Consider the following 19,760-nt stretch of genomic DNA (forward strand, 5'->3'; position numbering starts at 1 on the left):
GCAGGAGAGGGGGAACAAACAGAACTTGTTTTTGTAGCAAAGGGGACCTTTGACTGGGGGACAAGCCAAGGTCAAAGGAGTCTGGCTGGAGGGAAGAGAGGGAGAAGAGACCAGAGAGATTCCATGTTCCAGAGGAGAAGCCATGTGCAGGAGAGCAGAGAGAGAGGAAGGATCCCAAACTCCATAAACAAACACTGAGCCAAATCCCAAAGAATGCGCAAGAGAGGTGAGAAAACTGAGGCAGGGATGGCATGCAGGTGTTGTATTGTTTTGTCTAGATATGTATATATCTTGTGCTGTCTGTAGTAAAGAGTGGCTGGTTTGGGAACTTAAAGCCTATGCATTGTGTGCTTCAACTATCATGTCCCTAGAGAGGTGAATGTAAACTAGATTTCCCACAAAGTTGGCACTCTGGGAAAGGCTGTGCTTATGATACTGGGGAACCTGGGGGAGCTAGCACGAAACACAGGGCGTAGGCAGTTGAACGTTCAGAAGGGGATGTAAGCTGGAAGATCTGCACACCCAGAATGTGGCCAGTGACCCAAAGGAAGTACCTGGACTCTGCTTAGACTCAGGAAGCTTAAAAGCACATAGGCTCAAAACAGCAGCGTGGTGAGTGTCCAACAGGCAGAGTTATACCAGAGCTGCCACATCTTTAATGCAATAAAACTGTCTCCAAATGTGTAGTTAAAAGTAGTATAAATAGCTGGTATAATTATTTCAGGATAACATATGGTATCTCAGTGCTTGCTTTCATTATAAAGGCCATTACCCGCTGTCAGGGTTCCCTCCCCTCTCTGAACTCTGGGGTACAGATGTGGGGACCTGCATGAAAGACCCCTTAAGCTTATATTCCACCAGCTTAGGTTAAAAATTTCCCCAAGGCACAAATTCCTTTCCTTGTCCTTGGACGGTATTGCTGCCACCACCAAGTGATTTAGACAAACATTCAGGGAGGGGCCACTTGGAGCCCTAACTCCCCCAAAATATCTCCCCAAATCCCTTCACACCCTTTCCGGGGGGGGGCTTGAGAATAATATACCAACCGATAGGTTAACAAAGCAAGCACAGATCAAATCCCTGGTTTTTAGGACACTGAAAATCAATCAGGTTCTTAAAAGAAGAATTTTATTTAAAAAAAAAAAAAAAAAAAAAAGACTCACACCTGCAAAATCAGGATGGAAGATAACTTTACAGGGTAAATAAAAAGATTTAAAACACAGAGGATTCCCCTCTAAGCTCAACTTCAAAGTTACAAAAACAGGAATAAATCTCCCTCTCAGCATAGGGAAAATTCACAAGCTAAAACAAAAGATCATCTAACGCATTCCCTTGCTATTACTTACAATTTCTGTAATTTTTAGATGTATCAGTTCAGGGTCTTTTTAGGAGCTGGGTTACCTGCCTGGTCTCTCTCTTTGTCTCGAGAGGGAACCAACAAAGAGAGCACAAACAAAACCTTCTCCCCTCCTCCTCTCCCCCCCCAGATTTGAAAGTATCTTCTTTCCCCATTGGTCCTTCTGGTCAGGTGCCAACTAGGTTAATTGAGCTGATTAACCCCTTACAGGTAAGGGATTCAATACCTCTGGCCAGGAGGGATTTATGTTACTGCATACATAAAGGTTGTTACCCTTCCCTTTATATTTATGACACCTCTCATCCTTCAAATCCCTCCTCAAGGAATGATTTGTGCTGTCACACATAAAGGAAGTCAGCCAGACAATGGCTAGGTGGGGCAGCAGCTGGGGAAAGCTGATTTTATTATGTATTAATTTGGTTTTTTCTAAATCTTTAGATTATTTGGGACCATCTAGTTGTGCACATCAATAACAACTCTGTGACTGTTACCCTTCCTTTCCCCCTTCTTATTGTACAAACTCAAGTAAATGTGAACCAGCACCCTGCACGGTGGGGTCCTGGGTACTACCACAGCACAAATAATACTGAAAACATGTTTCATTGGACAAGAGACGTTCTTTCAGCCATATACAAATAGGATCTCTAATAAAACAGCCAAAGTGTCTGATCCTGAAAGCTTTACACAGTAGGTCCTCTTGATGTCAACGGGACTACTCATGTGAACATGGCTAGCAGGGTTGCGCCCACAGGGGGAAAGGCAGCCATTTAAAGGTGAACTAGAGAGCAAAGAACTGTGCACCTTTCACTTCTACTTTCTGACATAGAGTAAATTCCGCTTATTAGCAATCCCTCGGTTGCCAGCAAAAGGTTGGTACTCTATTACTGTCAGTTGCTAATAAGCGAAAGGCAGGTTTTCAAGGTAGTACCCAGGGAAAGAAGCGCTTGGACATGCCTTTCCTGGCTGCAGTCCTGTAAGCCTGGCTGCAGGCAGGGCAGCAGCAGGGATGGAAGTTGCAGTCTGGATGCTGGGGCTTTCTCTGGGGATCAGAGATGCTGGGGACCCGTGGGGCTGCACCATACCTCTCCCTGCACTCTCCAGGGGTTGGGGCTCAGGATGTCCCAGCACTTCCTTCCTTCAACAGTGCAGACCCCCAGCAGGGCGCAGCCTGGAGAGTGCAGGGAGCGGTACCATGCAGCTCCGACATCTCTGCTGCATTTCCCCTCTCCACTGTTCCCCTGACCACAGCCTCCCGTGCCAGACCACAGCCTCCTGTGCCAGCCCGCAGCCACTTACCTCCTGTGTGGTCCCTGTGCACAGGATGATTTGCCAAGCTGCTGTCCCAGAAGGAAGTACTGGGATGGACTGAGCACCGGCCACAGACAGTTTTCCAGGCCTGCCGCCAGGGAAGCATGTTCGAGCCCTGCAAGCTTGTGTGCAGGGTGTGCACAGCACATCCCAGTGGTTCCTTCCCCGACTGCAGCCCTGCAAACCTGTGTGCAGTTAGAATCTTTCTTAAAAAAAAAAAATTACTAATAAGCGGCATGCTGTTGCAAATATTCAAATTCCATTAACATTGATGTTAATGGGATGGGATTGGTTACCAGCAAAATGTCGCCAGTAACCAAAAATTGCTAGTATCAGGATTGCTATTAAGCAGGATATACTGTATTAAGAGTGTCTTAAAGTCTTTTGGTCCACTCTCCTCCCAGATTTTTTTCTGCTTAGCGACTTGCTTCTAAACGGTCAAATTAAACAAAGCACAGTTAGGGCTAACATGCAGTAACTGAACATTTGGGGCCAGATTGTGCCCCATCCTGTGTGCTGGCACAAGGGAGCAAAGGGGCATTAAGGGATCCCCTTGCACTTTGAGAGTAACAAGCTTTGCAGAGCTACCATCTCCCTTTCTTGAGCAAATGTGTGAAAAGGACAGGGACCACGCAGAGCCTTGTCTCTCTTCTACCACTCCCCAGTGCACTGGCAGTGTAACTATGCTGGCACATTGGAGAACACATGATGTGACTGGTATAGACCTGATGCCATTTACTCCCTCCCCAGATCAGTGGGGAGAGTGGGGAAAAAGATTGTGATGGCTAATTAGTGTCTCCCTCCTGGGCTGTTCCAGGGGCAGCAAAACAACACAGTGCCCCTTATTCTGGTCAGATTACAATCTGCTCAATCTAGTCCATAATTACTGAAACAAAATGATTCATGTTGATTTCAGTGCATGGATATCCCAATGTATGAATGGTTCATAAGTATATGAGGATATACTGTTTATGCCTTGTATAATATATCCCCACTCCTTTCAAACATCTTTATTTCTCAGACACATCTTTCAAATTTGTCAAAGCATATATTCTTAATTGAGCACTGTATATATGACGATTTTCAGCTTTTAAAACACCTTTTTTGAGTTAGTCAAGTACAAAATATAGACGAACCGTTTTCTTTAGTTTTGAAAATAATATCACTAACAATATTATAATATGAAAATTCAACTTGTGAATATTTTTGGAAAAACTTAAAATCAGAGTTGAGAACAAACAAGATGTTTTAGCCCCAAATGTACACATTTTGAAGAAATTAAGCCTCAGAAAAATAGGATTGGGGAAGAGAGTTCATTTTCAACCATAATACTAGCTGTGGCTTGAAAAATCCAGTGGCTAATGGGAAACTCTCAGGCAAGTATGGAGTCCTCGGTGCATCGTTTTTTGTGTAACTTAAAATTTCATTTTAAAAAATATTGTTTCCTGCCCTTATGTTTCTAAAAATAATCTTCTGCATATGTGCCAAAAGTAAACAGCAGCCCTGTTTTCTGCCTCAGTCCGTAGAAAAACATCAAAGCTGTGCCAAACAGCAGAGCTTATTAACAAGATTTCACTCAGATTCACACTTGCTGTTCAGAGATCCTCTGGGCAGCCAGCAAGCTGTCAAAAATCCTGTCAGTTCTATGCTGCTGAGGAAAGTCCTGAGCAGCAGCAGAGTTATTCATGCAGAAGACACCACAGAAATGGAGGCTGTGGGACACATAGAGTATTGAAAACCATTTTCCTACCCCCCTCCTTGGAACAGCCTACAAGGTGGGAGGGGGTAGAGTAGCTGAGGCTTGCCCCTCTCTCAGGCTTTGTCTATGTAGCGAAGTTTTATGGGTTATACAGGTATAACCCCCAGCATAGATACTCTACTCTGGACTATGAGGGAACTTCTCCACTGCAGCTGGGGTGTGATTCCCAGCACAGGTAGACAGACTCGCGCTAACTCTGCCTCAGCTAGTGTGCTAACAATTGCAGTGGAGGCACTGCAGCATGGGCAGCAGCTAGGGCTAACCACCCAGGCTTGGACTAAGGGCTTCGGCAGGCTTGGACTCAGGCAGCTAGCCCAAGCCGCTGCCAGTGTGGCAACATCCACACTATTTAGTGTGCTAGCTCAGGCAGAGCTAGCACAGGTCTGTCTACCTGCACTCACGATCACACTCCAGCTGCAGTGTCTGCAGTGTCGTAGCCAGAGTAGCTTTCTCTTGTTTGGCGTACACCCCTTCCTACGCAACATAAGCAAAACTGACAAAGGCACTCTTCCACCAAAATAAGGGGTACCACCAGTATAAATGTATTTGTTTTAAATTCACACTTCCATTATACCAAAAAGCCTTCCTGTGTGGACGCTGCCTTAGTAGTGAGAAAGCAGAAGAGAAGACAAAAAGCTGCTTCTCTCTTCCAGCAGCTAGATGGGGGTGGAGCTTCACATTTAGCAGACACTTGTAAGCCAGAGGCTGCAATGAAAGAGGGAGCTCTCTCTGGCTAGGGGCAGCACCACAGTAGAATTCCCTTCCTGGCACTCCTGCTACAGCAGGCTGGCTTCTCGGGGGAGTATTGACCCTGAACCTTGCAGGTGCCCCCTGTTTACACATATGCCCCTTGTTCTATCTCCTTTTTGTCAGTAGGTGTAATCCTCTGACTATAGGAGTCTGGTAAGATTTTGTTTGTTTTGCTTGAAGTCTTGGCAATAGCATCACTACTGCAAGGCTTGATTGATTAGATTATAACAGATTTAATAAAAGCATAATTCAGTGGCCCTGGGGCTCATTTCCTCTGTTCCTAAAATCTCACATTCAGGGTTTCAGCCAGCCGTCTGCAGGAGTCAGGAAGGTATTATTTTTCCCCCAGTGTATTCTGGCTTGGTGTTTTTGTTTGTTTTAATCCCCTTTGAAGCATCAGGCATGGCCACAACTGGAAATAGGACATTGGATGTGGAGGGCCAGGACTCTGAAGTGTCACTGAGCATTTTCTCTCTCTCAGGTGCTTGGCTGGCTGGTTCTTACTAACGTTCTGAGAGTCTAACGCATAGACGCTGACTCCGTAGGTGCTCCTGGATTCAAGCACCCACAGAAAAAAATAGTGGGTGCTTAATAACCAGGAGTCAGAGCTTGAGTGTGGAATGTGATGAGTTCTGTGCTGTTAACAACTTCTGCCCTTGGCAGGCAGTTTGTTTATAAACAGAGGCAGGGTGATTAAGATAACAAAAGGCTTGTCATTAAATTAAGGATCCTTAGATGATCCTGAAAGCATTCCCAGGCAGTCCTTTAAAAGATAGGAAACAAAGGGCAGGAATAAATGGTCCATTTTCAGAATGGAAAGAAGTAAATAGTGGTGTCCCCCCAAGGGGCTTCTGCTGGTCTGGGATCAGTGCTGTTCAACATATTTATAAATGATCTGCAAAAAGGGGTAAACAGTGCGGTGGCAAAGTTTGCAGGTGATACAAAATTATTCAAGATAATTAAGTCCAAAACAGACTGCAAAGAGTTACAAGGGATCTCACAAAACTGGTATTTTTTGGTAACAAATTTGGTAACAAAATGGCAGATGAAATTCAATGTTAAATGCAAAGTAATGCACATGGCAAAATAGAAACCCAATGTGACGGTTTGGATCACAGAAACCCTCTTGGGAGCTGCCACCTGATGTGCCAAGACTACGTCTATCCCTGTTTTCCCTGCCAGCTCAGGACTCCAGCACCCTGTCTTGCTGAGCCAGACACTCCCATCTGCTGCAACAAAGACCCAGGGTCTGAATTACTTGCCCCAAAGCTGCAGGTTTACCTGAAAACAGCTCACAGAAGTGTGCTTGTCTTTAGCACTCAGCTGCCAAACTCCCAATGGGGTCTAAACCCAAATAAATCCGTTTTACACTGTATAAAGCTTATGCAGGGTAAACTCATAAATTGTTCACCCTCTATAACACTGATAGAGAGAGATGCATAGTTGTTTGCTCCTCCAGGTATTAATACATACTCTGAGTTAATTACTAAGTAAAAAGCGATTTTATTAAATACAGAAAGTAGGATTTAAGTGGTTCTAAGTAGTAACAGACAGAACAAAGTAAGTCACCAAGCAAAATAAAATAAAATGCGCAAATCTATGTTTAATCAAACACTGAATACAGATAAGATCCTCACCAGTTCCAGAATGCTCCCTTTTACAGACTAATCTCCTTTTAGCCTGGGTCCAGCAATCACTCACACCCCTTTGTTCCAGTTTCTTCCAAGTATCCTGGGGGGTGAGGAGGCTCTCTCTTTAGCCAGCTGAAGACAAAATGGAGGGGTCTCCCACGGGTTTAAATAGACTTTCTCTTGTGGGTGGAGATCCCTCCTCCTCACTCCTATGCAAAGTCTAGCTCCAAGATGGAGATCTGGAGTCACCTGGGCAAGTCACATGTCCATGCATGACTCACAGTCTTTACAGGCAGAAGCCATTATCCACATGGTATCTTGTATGTCTCCAGGAAGACTTTTTATGTTGATTGGAGCATTCCAAGATGCGTTGTTGCCCAAGTGCTTCCTGATCGGGTACTTAACCTTGTGAATTCCTTCCTAAAGAAGCTGACCAAATGCCTCACAAAGCTTACTTAGAAACCAAGCAAGTATACAGCCCATATTCTTAACCTCAAGTAGAAAATGATATATGTGTACAAATAGGATGAATAGATATGGTAGACCATAACTTTTACAGAGATATGTTACATGGCACAGGCAGCACAAAACATATTCCAGTTATGTCATATTCCCATAAAGCATTATGGGGTACAGCGTCACACCCAACAATACATACAAAATGATAGTGCCTATATCAAGAAAGAGATCTTGGAGTCATTTGCTGTACTCTGGAAGCACTGTGTTTCCAGAGTACTGCCAATTCATAAGAATCCTCCTCACTGTGCCTGTATCATTCCGAACTGTGAAATGCTCATTCTCCTGCTTCAGAAGACTTAAAAATTATCACCAGTCATCAATGGGACAGACGCAACTGAATAATGTAGCTGTCCTTAATGTGCATCTCAATAATACCAGGGAACCTAGATGTAAATAAGATTGCTGACAGTTTCATCCAGAAAGCTACAGTGAGACATAATGTCTTTAAACTGGGACGTTGGTGAAGACGGCTTGTAGGTGATTGCAATCATCTTAATATACTGTAATTCATGATAATGTAATTATGTAGTTCATAATAAGTGAATCATTATTCAAATAGTAAAGGTACCAATGATAGACACATTCAATAACTAGAATATGAAAGAAATGTATAAATATGCTGAAAATAGCCTCCCCCCAAAACTGGCAGAGTGCCCCCCACACACACACACACTCACTCTCTTCAAAAGCACCCACGGGCAAAAACAAAAGTCAGCGCCTGTGGTCTAACGGATCATCATATGCAAGGTCAGGAAGGAATTTTCCCCAGGTCAGACTGGCAGTGACGTTGGGGGTTTTCGCCTTCCCCTGCAGAGTGTGGGTGAGAGTCACTTGACAGGATTATCTGGGTATATCTCATTTAATCATTTCCCTGCCATAAAAGGGGCCTCAAGCAGTGGTGCACCTCAATCCCTCCTGTTCTTGGCCTGTGGAACATAATAGTCTAATGATCCTCTTGTCTAATTTGGGTTTAGTGTGTGGGTGCTTGGTAATTTTGTTGGCCTGTGAATATACAGGAGGTCAGACTTGGTGATCTGCTGGTACCTTCTGGCCTTAAACTTTAATGAGGTATTTCTGATTGCACAAAATGTGCAGATCATATTGATAAACAGATGGAAAGTATTTAATAGAGACAGTGTCTACTTGTGGGGGGGGGGAGGGTTTAAGTGATAACTTTAAAAATCTCCTGGAATGTGGAGATGGAAGTGTGATTTTTCAAGTTAATGATATCCCTTTATGAATGTAATGCATAGAAAGTGTGTGAATATTAATGAAAACGTGACTTTTACAAGAGAATACACTTTCAACTTTACCACTTCATTGAACTGTTCAAATATTGATTCTTGCTGCAAACAATAAAAAGTTGTTACTTAAATGTGCTTTTCATGCTGATTCTTTTTTAAATTAGGGAAAGAAAATAAGAATTCTTCTTTTTTTTTTTTTTTTGAGGCCTGTTATAGGTCCTGCTTTACCACCTGGTTTTAGGAAACCTACACAGTATAGTGAGGAGAACAGCTGTTCCATAGGATCTTCTGTTTCTTCAGAATTCCATACCCAGGTTTGTAAAAACTGAAATGGCACAGATCTATCTTGTATTTATAGTGCATTGGCATCTGAAGGATTCTAACAGATAGCCTGATCCAAAGCCCATAGAAATAACTTTTTAATACAGTAGATCTTGTTTTAGACCGTAAACTCTATAGGGCAGGGATTTGTCATGCTCTGTAGGTGGAAAGTGTCTGGCTCATTTTGGGTGCCACTGCAGTATAAATAATCAGTGCTAATGAAGTAGCTTCTGAACTGTAACTGCAGAATCCTGTCTGAAAGGGGTTATGCAGCAGAGAAGTAAGTTTCTCTGCCCACCTTTTCATTTATGTTGTTATTGAGCATGCTAGGCACTTCAAGGAATTTAAAAAAGAAAATCTCTGCCCTGTAGAGCTTACAATCTAAGTTTAATTATCTAACAAGTTAGTTGGGAACAAACATGAAGATGGGGAGGTGGTGACGAGCAGGAGGATAGAAGTAAGGAGCTGGACAAAGCAGAGGAAATGTGAGGTCTGGGGAAAAGGAGGGGTGAGGGTGCAAGCAGCAGGTGTTAAAGTAACTATGGCAAACTTATTCTTTGCCACTCAGGGTATGTCTTCACTACCCGCTGGATCGGCAGGTAGTAATCGATCTATTGGGGATTGATTTATCACGTCTCGTCTAGACGTGATAAATCGATCCCCGAACGTGATCCCTGTCGACTCCGGAACTCTACCAGAGCGAGAGGTGGTAGCGGAGTCGACGGGGGAGTCGCGGCCGTCGATCCCGCGGCGTGAGGACCCGAGGTAAATCGATCTAAGATACTTCGACTTCAGCTACGCTATTCACGTAGCTGAAGTTGCGTATCTTAGATCGATCCCCCCTCCTAGTGTAGACCAGCCCAAAGTCTGCTCTTTCTTGGTTTTGCTGGAGGATGGGTATTGTAGACTGAATTAAATAAAAAAAGTCAGGCCTGTGGACTTGTAGTCAAAGTGTCCCCTCACTTTCTCCTGGTGTGATAGCCTCTCCCCTAGAGCTTCCCTTCCCAGGACCCAAAATGCCAACAAATCCCAAATAGACGGTATTCACTTCCCTGTCTCTGGGGAAGAGACAGTCAGATGGTCAGCATGTCTTGATGGACTCTAAACTACATTCCTGGAAGCCTGAGACAATACCCAGCAACAGTTGAGTAGTGAGGGATACACTGAATTCCCAACCACCCCATACCTGGGAACTTCACTCTTGCACTGGGAACAGAGGCAGTAATTTGGGGGTGCTTCCCAAACTACCATCTATCCCTGCACTCCTGTGGTGGTTGGAGAGAAATCCTGAAAGTTGTTTAGTGCTGGGCTCAGATAGGGTGACCAGATCAGCAGTCCAAAATATCGGGACGGGGGGGGAGGGGGAAAAAAAGGGGGGGGGCGGAGCCAAAAAAAAAAAAAAGGGCGTTTAAAAGGGGCCGGGGGCGTTAGCAGGCCCCGGCCCCGCGCGCTGACCTCCCCGGGGAGCCTCCCACCCCGCCACGGGCATATGCGGCACGCGGTGGATCCGGGCGGGGGCAGCGCGGAGCGGGCAGGAGCCGGGTGGGCGGCAGGGGCCGAATCCCCGCTGCTGCCAGGGAACCCTGCGCCTCTCCCGCCCGCTCGCGGCTGCGGCTCCTTCCCGGCAGGACGCGCCTCCCGCCGCCCCGGCCACATGCGGCGCGCGTCGCCCGCGCCTACTCTCCCTCCTGCCGGGAAGGAGCAGCTGGACGTGTGCCGCATGTGGCCGGGGGGCGCATCCTGCCGGGAAGGAGCCGCAGCCGCGAGCGGGAGGGAGAGACACAGGGCTCCCTGGCAGCAGCAGGGATTCGGCCCACGCCGCCCAACCGGCCCCTGCCCGCTCCACACTGCCCCCGCCCGGACCCACCGCGCTGCCCCGCGGGCTGCAGCAGCCTCCAGGCTGCGCTTCCGGCCCCGGGTGCAGTGGCCCGGGCAGGAGCCCTCTGTCGCGGCGGGGGGCTCAAAGCTGAGCCCCCCCGTCTCCCTCCCTTGCCAGCCCCCCTTTGCCCGCCGGGTGCCCGGGTGCCGGAGCTGCCTCACCAGCTACAGGATCCAGGCACCGCCGCCACCCCCTCCCTCCCAGGCTTGCGCCGCCATGCTGCAAGCCTGGGAGGGAGGAGGAATGCTACGTGGTTGGGGAAGAGGCGGGGCCAGGGCGGGGATTTGGGGAGGGAGCCAGTGGGGGCGGGGCGGAGCGCAACATTTCTTTTTTGTCCAGTGTCCCGACCAAACATCGGTCGGGACGCGGGACAAAGCAGCAAAAATCGGGACGTCTGGTCACCCTAGGCTCAGAAGATTCTTATACTAGATATAAAGAGCTGTTAGACTAGTGAGTATGAGATGTCACACTTGTTTTGAAGGAGCAGGAGTGTTGAATATTTAACAATGACAGTTTCTCCATTTTGTATTGAGCTTAAACCCCAGAGTTTTAAAGAGCATGTCTAAAAATCTCATATCTTCTCAGTTGCTCATCTTTTGTGATATGACAGTAGTTCTTCAATTGCTGTAGTCTTAGAGGGTAGATGAGGCCTGAATTGTATGTTTAAAATATACACACACACTTTTTACATGCTTCCTTTATCCATCATAAGGAAGTAAAAATTGGGCACAGCACTCCCACCTTCTCCGTTGTATGTTATCTTCAATTACGGGTCAGATGATGGTGTGCTTTAGGATGGGAAATGGTCATTTTTCTTCCCATTTACTCTCCTCCCTATTTAAGATTTCTTTCAAAATTGTGCTCATTACTCCTTCCCATTGCCCTTCGTGTCTTTCCTCTTTCACTACTGAATGCCCAGCTCCTGCTGGGATGTAACTTGCAGGGAACTCTGCTCCAAGGTAAGATATATTGTAGGGAAGGTGTAAGATATTTGACAGAATTGGTGCCACATGTTTAGTGTCATAACTAGGGCTGTCAAGCAGTTAAAAAAAATTAATTGCTATTAATGGCACTGTTAATAATAGAATACCATTTATTTAAATACTTTTGGATGTTTTCTACATTTTCAAATGTAATTGAAATCAATATAACACAGAATACAAAGTGTACCATGCTCACATTTTTTATTGCAAAATATTTGCACTGTAAAAAACAATAGTATTTTAATTCACTTAATAAAAATACTGTATTGCAATCGCTTTATTGTGAAAGTTGAACTTACAAATGTAGAATTATATACAAAAAATAACTGTATTCAAAAATAAAACAATGTAAAACTTTAGAACCTAAAAGTCCACTCAGTCCTACTTCAGCCAATCGCTCAGACAAACAAGTTTGTTTACAATTTGCAGGAGATAATGCTGCTCATGTCTTGTTTACAATGTCACCTGAAAGTGAGAACAGGCATTTGTATGGCATTGTTGTAGCCAGCGTTGCAAGATATTCACATGCCAGATGCGCTAAAGATTCATATGTCCTTTCATGCTTCAACCAGCATTCCAGAAGACATGCGTCCATGCTGATGACAGGTTCTGCTCCATAACGATCAAAAGCAGTGCAGACTGACATGTTCATTTTCATCATCTGAGTCAGATGCCACCAGCAGAAGGTGGATTTTTTTTTTTTTTTTGGTGGTTTGGATTCTGTAGTTTCCGCATCAGAGTGTTGCTCCTTTAAGACATCTGAAAGCATGCTCCCAAAATCTGAGAGGGACGAGGTGTGAAGGCACTTCAGATTCTTAAACCTTGGGTCCAGTGCTGTAGCTATTTTTAGAAATCTCACATTGGTACCTTCTTTGCGTTTTGTCAGATCTGCTGTGAAAGTATTTTTAAAAACCAACATGTGCTGGGTCATCAGCCGAGCCTGCTATAACATGAAATATATGGCAGAATGTGGGTAAAACAGAACAGGAGACGTACAATCATAGGTGAAAGTAAGCCAGTACGCTGTGCCGGACTGGATCGGCTTCTCTGGCGGTGATTTAAAGGTCCCGGAGCTCCGGCCCCTGCGGGGAGCCCCGGGCCCTTTAAAGCGCCGCCCAAGCCCCGCTGCCAGAGCTCCGGCGGCGCTTTAAAGGTCCCGGGGCTCCCCGCAGCAGCCGGAGCCTTTGGCCCTTTAAAATAGCTGCCGGAGCCCTGCCACCGCTACCCCAGCCTCTGCAGCTGGTAGCTCAGGGGTGATTTAAAGGCCCTGGGGCTTCCAGCCACAGCCCCAGGGCCTTTAAATCTTGAAAGGCCCTGCCTCTTCCAGTTAAGGCCACGCCCCACTCAGGACTCCGGCATACCGGTAAGTCCTTTAAGTTACTTTCACCCCTGCATACAAGTCTCCCCCAAGGAGTTCAGTCACAAGTTTAATTCTTTTTTTTTTTTTTAAACGAGCATCAGCATGGAAGCATGTCCTCTGGAATGGTGGCCGAAGCATGAACGGGCATATGAATTTTTAACATATCTGGCATGTAAATACCTTGCAATGCCGGCTACAAAAGTGAGAACAAGCATTCGCACTTACAGGTGACATTGTATATAATAAGCAGGCAGCATTATGTCCTGTAAATGTAAACAAACTTGTCTTAGCGATTGGCTGAACAAAAAGTAGGACTGAGTGAGCTTGTAGGCTCTAAAGTTTTACATTGCACTCAAAAACAAAACACTTATGTAACAAAACAAAACAAAAAAAATCTACATTTGTAAGTTGCACTTTCACAGTAGAGAGATTGCACTACAGTACTTGTATGAGGTGAATTGAAAAATCTTGTTTCATTTTAGAGTGCAAATATTAGTAATCAAAAATATGAAGTGAACACTACACTTTGTATTCTGTGTTGTAATAGAAATCAATATTTGAAAATGTAGAAAATCAAAAATATTTAATAAATTTCACTTGGTATTCTATTGCTTAACAGTGTGATTAATCGCAATTAATTTTTTTTAATTGCAGTAAATTTTTTTTGAGTTAATCATGAGTTAACCACCACACTTCACATGAATCAACTGATTCAGCTTCCAACCTTTTATACCAAACCTCATTGAGACAACAGGGAGGCTATATTATACATGCTAGACCTCAGAAGAGCCCTAGCCTTCTACCTGGATAGGACGAAGGTTTTCAGGATGTCTTCTAGACTTTTCCTTGCTGTTGCGGAGAGATCCAAGGGCTCAGTCCAGAGACTCTCCACATGGGTGTCAAACTGGATTAGACAGTGTTATCAACCTTGTAATAGGACCCCTCCAGATACTATTTGCATGCCCTCCACAAGGTCGATCTCCTCACCCATCACCTTCTTCAAGAACATCCTATCTCAGAAATCTGTAGAGCAGCAACATGGGCATCAGTCCACACTTTCACAGAACACTACGCGATCACTGGAGACTCCACCTCCTATGCCATCTTCAGCGCCACAGTAGAGTCATCTGTAACTGACCCGACTCCGAAGTCCCAACCCGCCAATAAGGATAGTGCTCGGGAGTTACCTGCAGTGGAGCACCCATACAGATGCTAATCAGAGAAATTACTCATTTTGTGCAGTAATTATGGTTCTTCAAGATGTGTTCCCCATGGGTGCTCCGCACACCACCCTCCTTCCCTGTACTCCAGGGTTCTTGTCTGGGACTCTGCAGTAGAGAAGGAACTGAGGGGGGTTAGCCCGCATCTGCTGTCTAATCAACACTACTACTGAAGTTCTCCAATCAGCAGTGCAGGGAGGCAAGCACACCTGCAGTGGAGCACCCATAGTGACACACATCTCGAAGAACCATCCTTACTGCACAAGGTGAGTAACTTCTTTTACACTGAAGTCTGGTGGTGGGTTTTTTTCCTCTCCACTCTTTTCTGCCACTGTCTCATCTACTGTTTGGAAGCCCACCTGTCAACTTAAACTCAGCATGCCAAAACCATCTCACCCCCAAAATAAATCCCTCCTCTTCCTTTCTCCATCATATTAGATAATTCCACAGTTGTCAGTTTTGTGGGCCCACAGCCTTATTGTCATCCTACTCTCTTGCCTTCCTCCAACGTTCAGGGTGTGTCTAAAGCCTGCCACATCTTGCTTTACAAAATATACAGATTTCTTACCGACTGGGGGGAGGGTGGGGGGGGGCAGAAGAGAAAGAGAGAGACACCCTTGTCCATTGGGATGGTTCTCAGGGTACCTAGGACTATTGATCATGTTGTTACCCCCTGCCTCTTGCAAGTAGCCGCCTTGCCCACAGTGGCTCTGGTACTTCCCTACCACCACCAGCTTGTTCGCCACTCAAGCTTGCTCCTCTGGGCTGTGCCAGCCCTGTTGTTGCCTTGTAGGTTACCAATAGATGCCACCACTCTCCTCTGCCACTTGAATGCATCTATCCCACTTAACAGGCCCCACCTTTACATCAATGGCAAACTCCTTATTCTCATTTTCAAGGCTTTGCACAACTCTGCCACTTCCTACAGCTCATCACTAGTCACTTGGCAGTCTCTTTCGCAGAACTTGTGTCCTTCCATTTCCACCTAGCTTAGTTCTTCTCTTAGATGGACTTTTGCGCCATCTCCCATTCAGCACTCTACACCTGGAATGTCTCCTTTTATTCTGTACTCCCTCCAGCCTTCTTCAGTTCTAGCTTTCCCAACAATCCTTCAAATATAAATTGCATTTTAAACAACGTTGAAAGGAAATTTAAAAAAAAAAAAAAAAAAAAAAACCACACACACACACAAACCAAACCTTAACTAGGAACTAGCACAGCATGTGCTGTACCAGTGAAGCAATTCCATAACTATATTCTGTGTGTTCCTTCCTTCTTTCCACCCCCACCCTTTCCTGTTCTCCTCCTCCCAACATCCAGTTTTACTATGATCAGTTTAGATTCTAAACTCTTTTCTTGCTATGTAAAATGCTATGCACACCTATGGCAATACATTCAGAATGTTGATGGCAGTAATGGAGGATATATTGGTGCCCATGATATCAGAGTTGTACATGTACACTTCACTTGTTTCTGATGTTAATCATTTATCACTGGAGCTACAGGAGAGTGAGCAGAATATCAAAAGATATCATCTTGATGTTGAGTATTCTACACATCTTAAACAAAAAAAAGTGCATTATTAATGTCTCTCTGGCAAGAATTCTATTGACCACCACTGATGACACATTCAGAAGTGTAGAGATTAGAAATAATTTGGTTTCTGTTAAAGGCAATGGGAGTTAGAGCTGGGACTGGACAGCTTTTAAATGCTTGGATATATAAGTAATGTGTATTTATAATACACCTGTTTCTTAATATGAATTGAAAGAAATTATTGGTTATGGGCCTGTTTGAGAAGACAGTTGGGTTTATAGCTAAGACTATTTCGGTAGTGACCTATTATGGTTGATAATGTCTTATTTTATTTTTGGAAGGCAACAGATAGTAGTGAGGAAGACGATGCTGTCATAGGTCCAATGCCTGCAAAAGGACCAGTAGAATCCAGTGTAACTAGAGACTTTGAACGCAGAGCTCAGCGAATGAAAGAAAAACTTACTTCTTCAGATGATGTAAGTTAATAATTTTGACTGTGCATGTTTTCTTGGCCTAAAAAGATGTGAATTTTAGCAAGCTCAGCTGTATATATTGAAGATGCTAAATGACTGTAGCACTTAAGAAAATGTTATCTAGAAGAACCCACAATTTATTTATTAACATTCCCACTATGATTTTTTTCTTAAAGGATGGGTCCAAGCAAGTTTCAAGGGAGTCCTGGATGACTGAGCTTCCACCAGAATTGAAAGGCTTTGGATTGGGCCCAAGAACTTTCAAGAGAAGAACAGATGAGAAATCAGGAGATAAGTCAATTTGGACAGATACTCCAGCCGACAGAGAGAGGAAAGCCCAAGTGAGCATTTATTCATTCATATAAACATGCAGACAGTCTATATGTTATCAGTCTTCTCAGAGTTCACCTCTGCCATTCAGGGATAACCTAATAAAAGTGCTCTCATGTTCCCAAACACAGAAATTTCAGACCTAAAAGTAGTTATTTTCCTTCTTACATTAAACATTATATCTGTCTGCTACGGCCTGGGAAGTCTATTGTTCTGTATCAATTTAATGAACAGCCAGTTACTGATTCTTATCAAGCAGAACAAAAATGCCTGAGGGGCAGAGGTACAAAGGCTCTATCTTGACCCGCTCCTCTAATATTTAAGCAAGATAAGTATAGATTTCTTTGTCACTTACTTCAAGTATGCTGCCTGCTAATAATTGCAGTCTGCTTCCATTCATCAGGAAATGCAAGAAGCAAAGAAGTCAACCAGTAAAGGTGATGAAGAAATTGTATTATCGGCAAGAGACAAGAGACTGGCTGAGCAGCTGTCTTCATACAATGCAAGTATAAGCACAAAATGCTTTTTCTTCTAGGTTTCCTTTAATTCTTAGCTCTCTTTTGGTTTCTCATTCCTAGCACTGTTGGTTTCCATGGTGATATCACTACATTCTTCTCTTCTGGGGCCCAAACCTGCAGCCATTTAAGCCATTAGAGAATTTGTCATTGACTTCAACAAGAGCAAGATTGGGCCCTCCTGCTGCTGCTGAAAAATAGTGTCAGAGTGTGTGTGTGTAGGTTTTTATATGCCTTTTCTTAGATGAGTTTCAGTTTGTGTTTTACTTAAACGATTCCTATGGTAGAACTTCCATTGCTGGGAATAGACAGTTTCAAGTCAAACAGTAAAAGACTTCACTGAATTACAGGAATCCTTGGAAGAAAACAGCATTGCAGGTTTAATTGAAAGGTTAAAATACAGAACCATCCAAAGGAGGCTCAATGTGCCTAAGAGATCAATACCATAATTGTCTGCCTTTCGGGCAACATTTTTACTTGGAAATATTCCTTAGTTTCTGCAAAAGCAGTTGTGGTTTTCATGGACAAATATTGGTAATTAAAAATCTGAGCCTCATAGCTTCACAATCACTTCCCTCCCCCACCCACTGCTGTCTCACAGCATGGGCTATTGTCTGTCCTACAGCTGCCCCTTCCTTTTCTCCCTTGTTTACAGCCATCAGCTGGAAGACAGTCAAATCTCCTAAGAGAAAACAATTAACTGAGAGAACAGCAACCTTAGTTTATATTAGAAGAATTGAGTTTATGGGGCACTCTTAATAATTTATTTGCAGTTCATTAGGTGATGCATCTTTTTAGATTTATAGGGCTTGCAGATCCAGAACTATTAGTGTACAGTCTTGAATTTTCTCTATTTCCTGCTGCTTGTTCAGTTGTGGACATTACATAAATGCAGTTCTTTTAAGTTGTATTCTGTTATCTCCCCTACCAGAGAGAAACTTGCATATACTATTACTGTGCAAGGTTAGCTGATGCCTCTTAGAATGTTTTGAAAAATGTTCTGCATTGAAACAAGTCTTAGATCATTTTCAAATGGCTTTTCTTCCTTTTTCCATTGATTTCCTACCAAGGACACTTTCCTGGAAAGTGCTTTATATCTTAAAATGGTTTCTTTTTAGCATCTGCAGTGATAACTTGGCACTATCAATCCTCTGGTGTAACTCTATTAAAGTCAGTGGAATTACACCAGGAATGAATCTGGCCTGTGATTTTAATGATTTTCCACAGCAACAGTTTGATATCACAGAAGATGGTGACTACAAGTGGGGAATAAGCAGAAAGAAAAATACAATTTAACAAAGAGCTTGTCTTCATGTAGATGTCATTAGAAATACAGACAAAGATAGAAGCAGATTTGCCTATAGACCAGTTTGTGTCAAGCCTTTGCACAGGTTTGCAATGGGATGGGAGTCCAAGGAACTGCCTAGCCATAGCAGGGCATACACACTTTGCTCTCAGAGGATGGTGCCGCATCCCCTACTTGGGACTGATGTCACTCCTGTTTAAAAATCAATGGGCGTTTTACCATTGACTTGTATGACAGCAGCATCAGGTTCTGAAAAACAACACAAGCCCCTAATTCAGCAAAGCACCTAAGCCGGTACTTAACTTCAAGCATGTGAATAGTCCTATTGACTTCAGTGGACTAATCAAATGCTTAAGTGTTTTGCTGAATTAAAACCAATCTTTAGTACTTTTTTCCTGTAACTTCATATTCATCTGTCTACAGTGAGTTTCAGAGGTAAGAACCCGATTTTAAAACAGTGTATAAAAGTGTTTTTTCTAATTTGAGTTACCCTGCACTCGTCTACATTGAATTTCATTTACTTTCATGTTGCCCAGTAGCTTATCTTGTCTTTCTGAAATTCCTCATAACCATCCTGACTCTTGACACAGTTTAAGTCATTTTTGTTTTTGCTATATTTCACCATCATTCTGCAATATTCACCCTCCTTCTTCCCCTATTTCCAGGACTCAAAAAGATCAGAATCTCTCATGGATATGCATCATAAAAAATTAAAGAGCAAAGCAACTGAAGATAAGAAGCCTCAAGAGAGAAGGCCATTTGACCGAGACCAGGACCTCCAAGTCAATCGATTTGACGAAGTTCAAAAGAAAGCCCTGATAAAGAAATCCAGAGAGTTAAACACCAGGTTTTCACATAGCAAAGGCAATATGTTTTTATAATGCAAAGATATGAAGTTTTCTTTCAGGAGTAAAATCTATTAAACTTCAGCAACTTCCAAAAAAAAAAAAAAAAAAAGTACATTTTTCTGTAAATACTTGTGTGCAAAATAAATTTCTTTATGCTTAAAAATGAATGTTGATATGTCAATTATTTTTTCTTATATGTAAATATTCTATTTAGGAAATGCGCACAAAATTATACAATCTGTAGTGTATAAAAATCAGAAACGATATTTAGTTCAAAAATGTTGCAAGATAAGTTGGTTAACCACATTTTTAAATCAACCTAATATTTCAAAAAGGATAAATTTAAAAGTGGTTATTGTGACCCTTTGGGATTTACCCAGGCCAGTAAAGCATTCAGTCACCACCTGCCCTGCAACTGTCA

At 43.6% G+C, this 19,760-nt stretch overlaps 1 protein-coding gene across 3 annotated transcripts in view; it reads left to right on the forward strand.

Moving 5' to 3' along the window:
• GPALPP1 (GPALPP motifs containing 1) overlaps positions 1-19,376 on the forward strand; it is a 31,032-nt gene extending 11,656 nt beyond the window's left edge. For all 3 annotated transcript variants that reach the window (XM_065412422.1, XM_065412436.1, XM_065412428.1), the window contains 5 exons: positions 8,774-8,882; positions 16,209-16,343; positions 16,517-16,681; positions 17,074-17,172; positions 19,157-19,376. In XM_065412422.1, coding sequence (XP_065268494.1) covers positions 8,774-8,882; positions 16,209-16,343; positions 16,517-16,681; positions 17,074-17,172; positions 19,157-19,372 — 724 coding nt within the window. In that variant the 3' untranslated portion in view covers positions 19,373-19,376. The remainder of the gene's footprint in view (positions 1-8,773; positions 8,883-16,208; positions 16,344-16,516; positions 16,682-17,073; positions 17,173-19,156) is intronic.
• Positions 19,377-19,760: the final 384 nt, after the last annotated feature.

This window comes from Emys orbicularis, chromosome 1, assembly GCF_028017835.1.
Source record: "Emys orbicularis isolate rEmyOrb1 chromosome 1, rEmyOrb1.hap1, whole genome shotgun sequence".
Taxonomy (NCBI): domain Eukaryota; kingdom Metazoa; phylum Chordata; order Testudines; family Emydidae; genus Emys; species Emys orbicularis.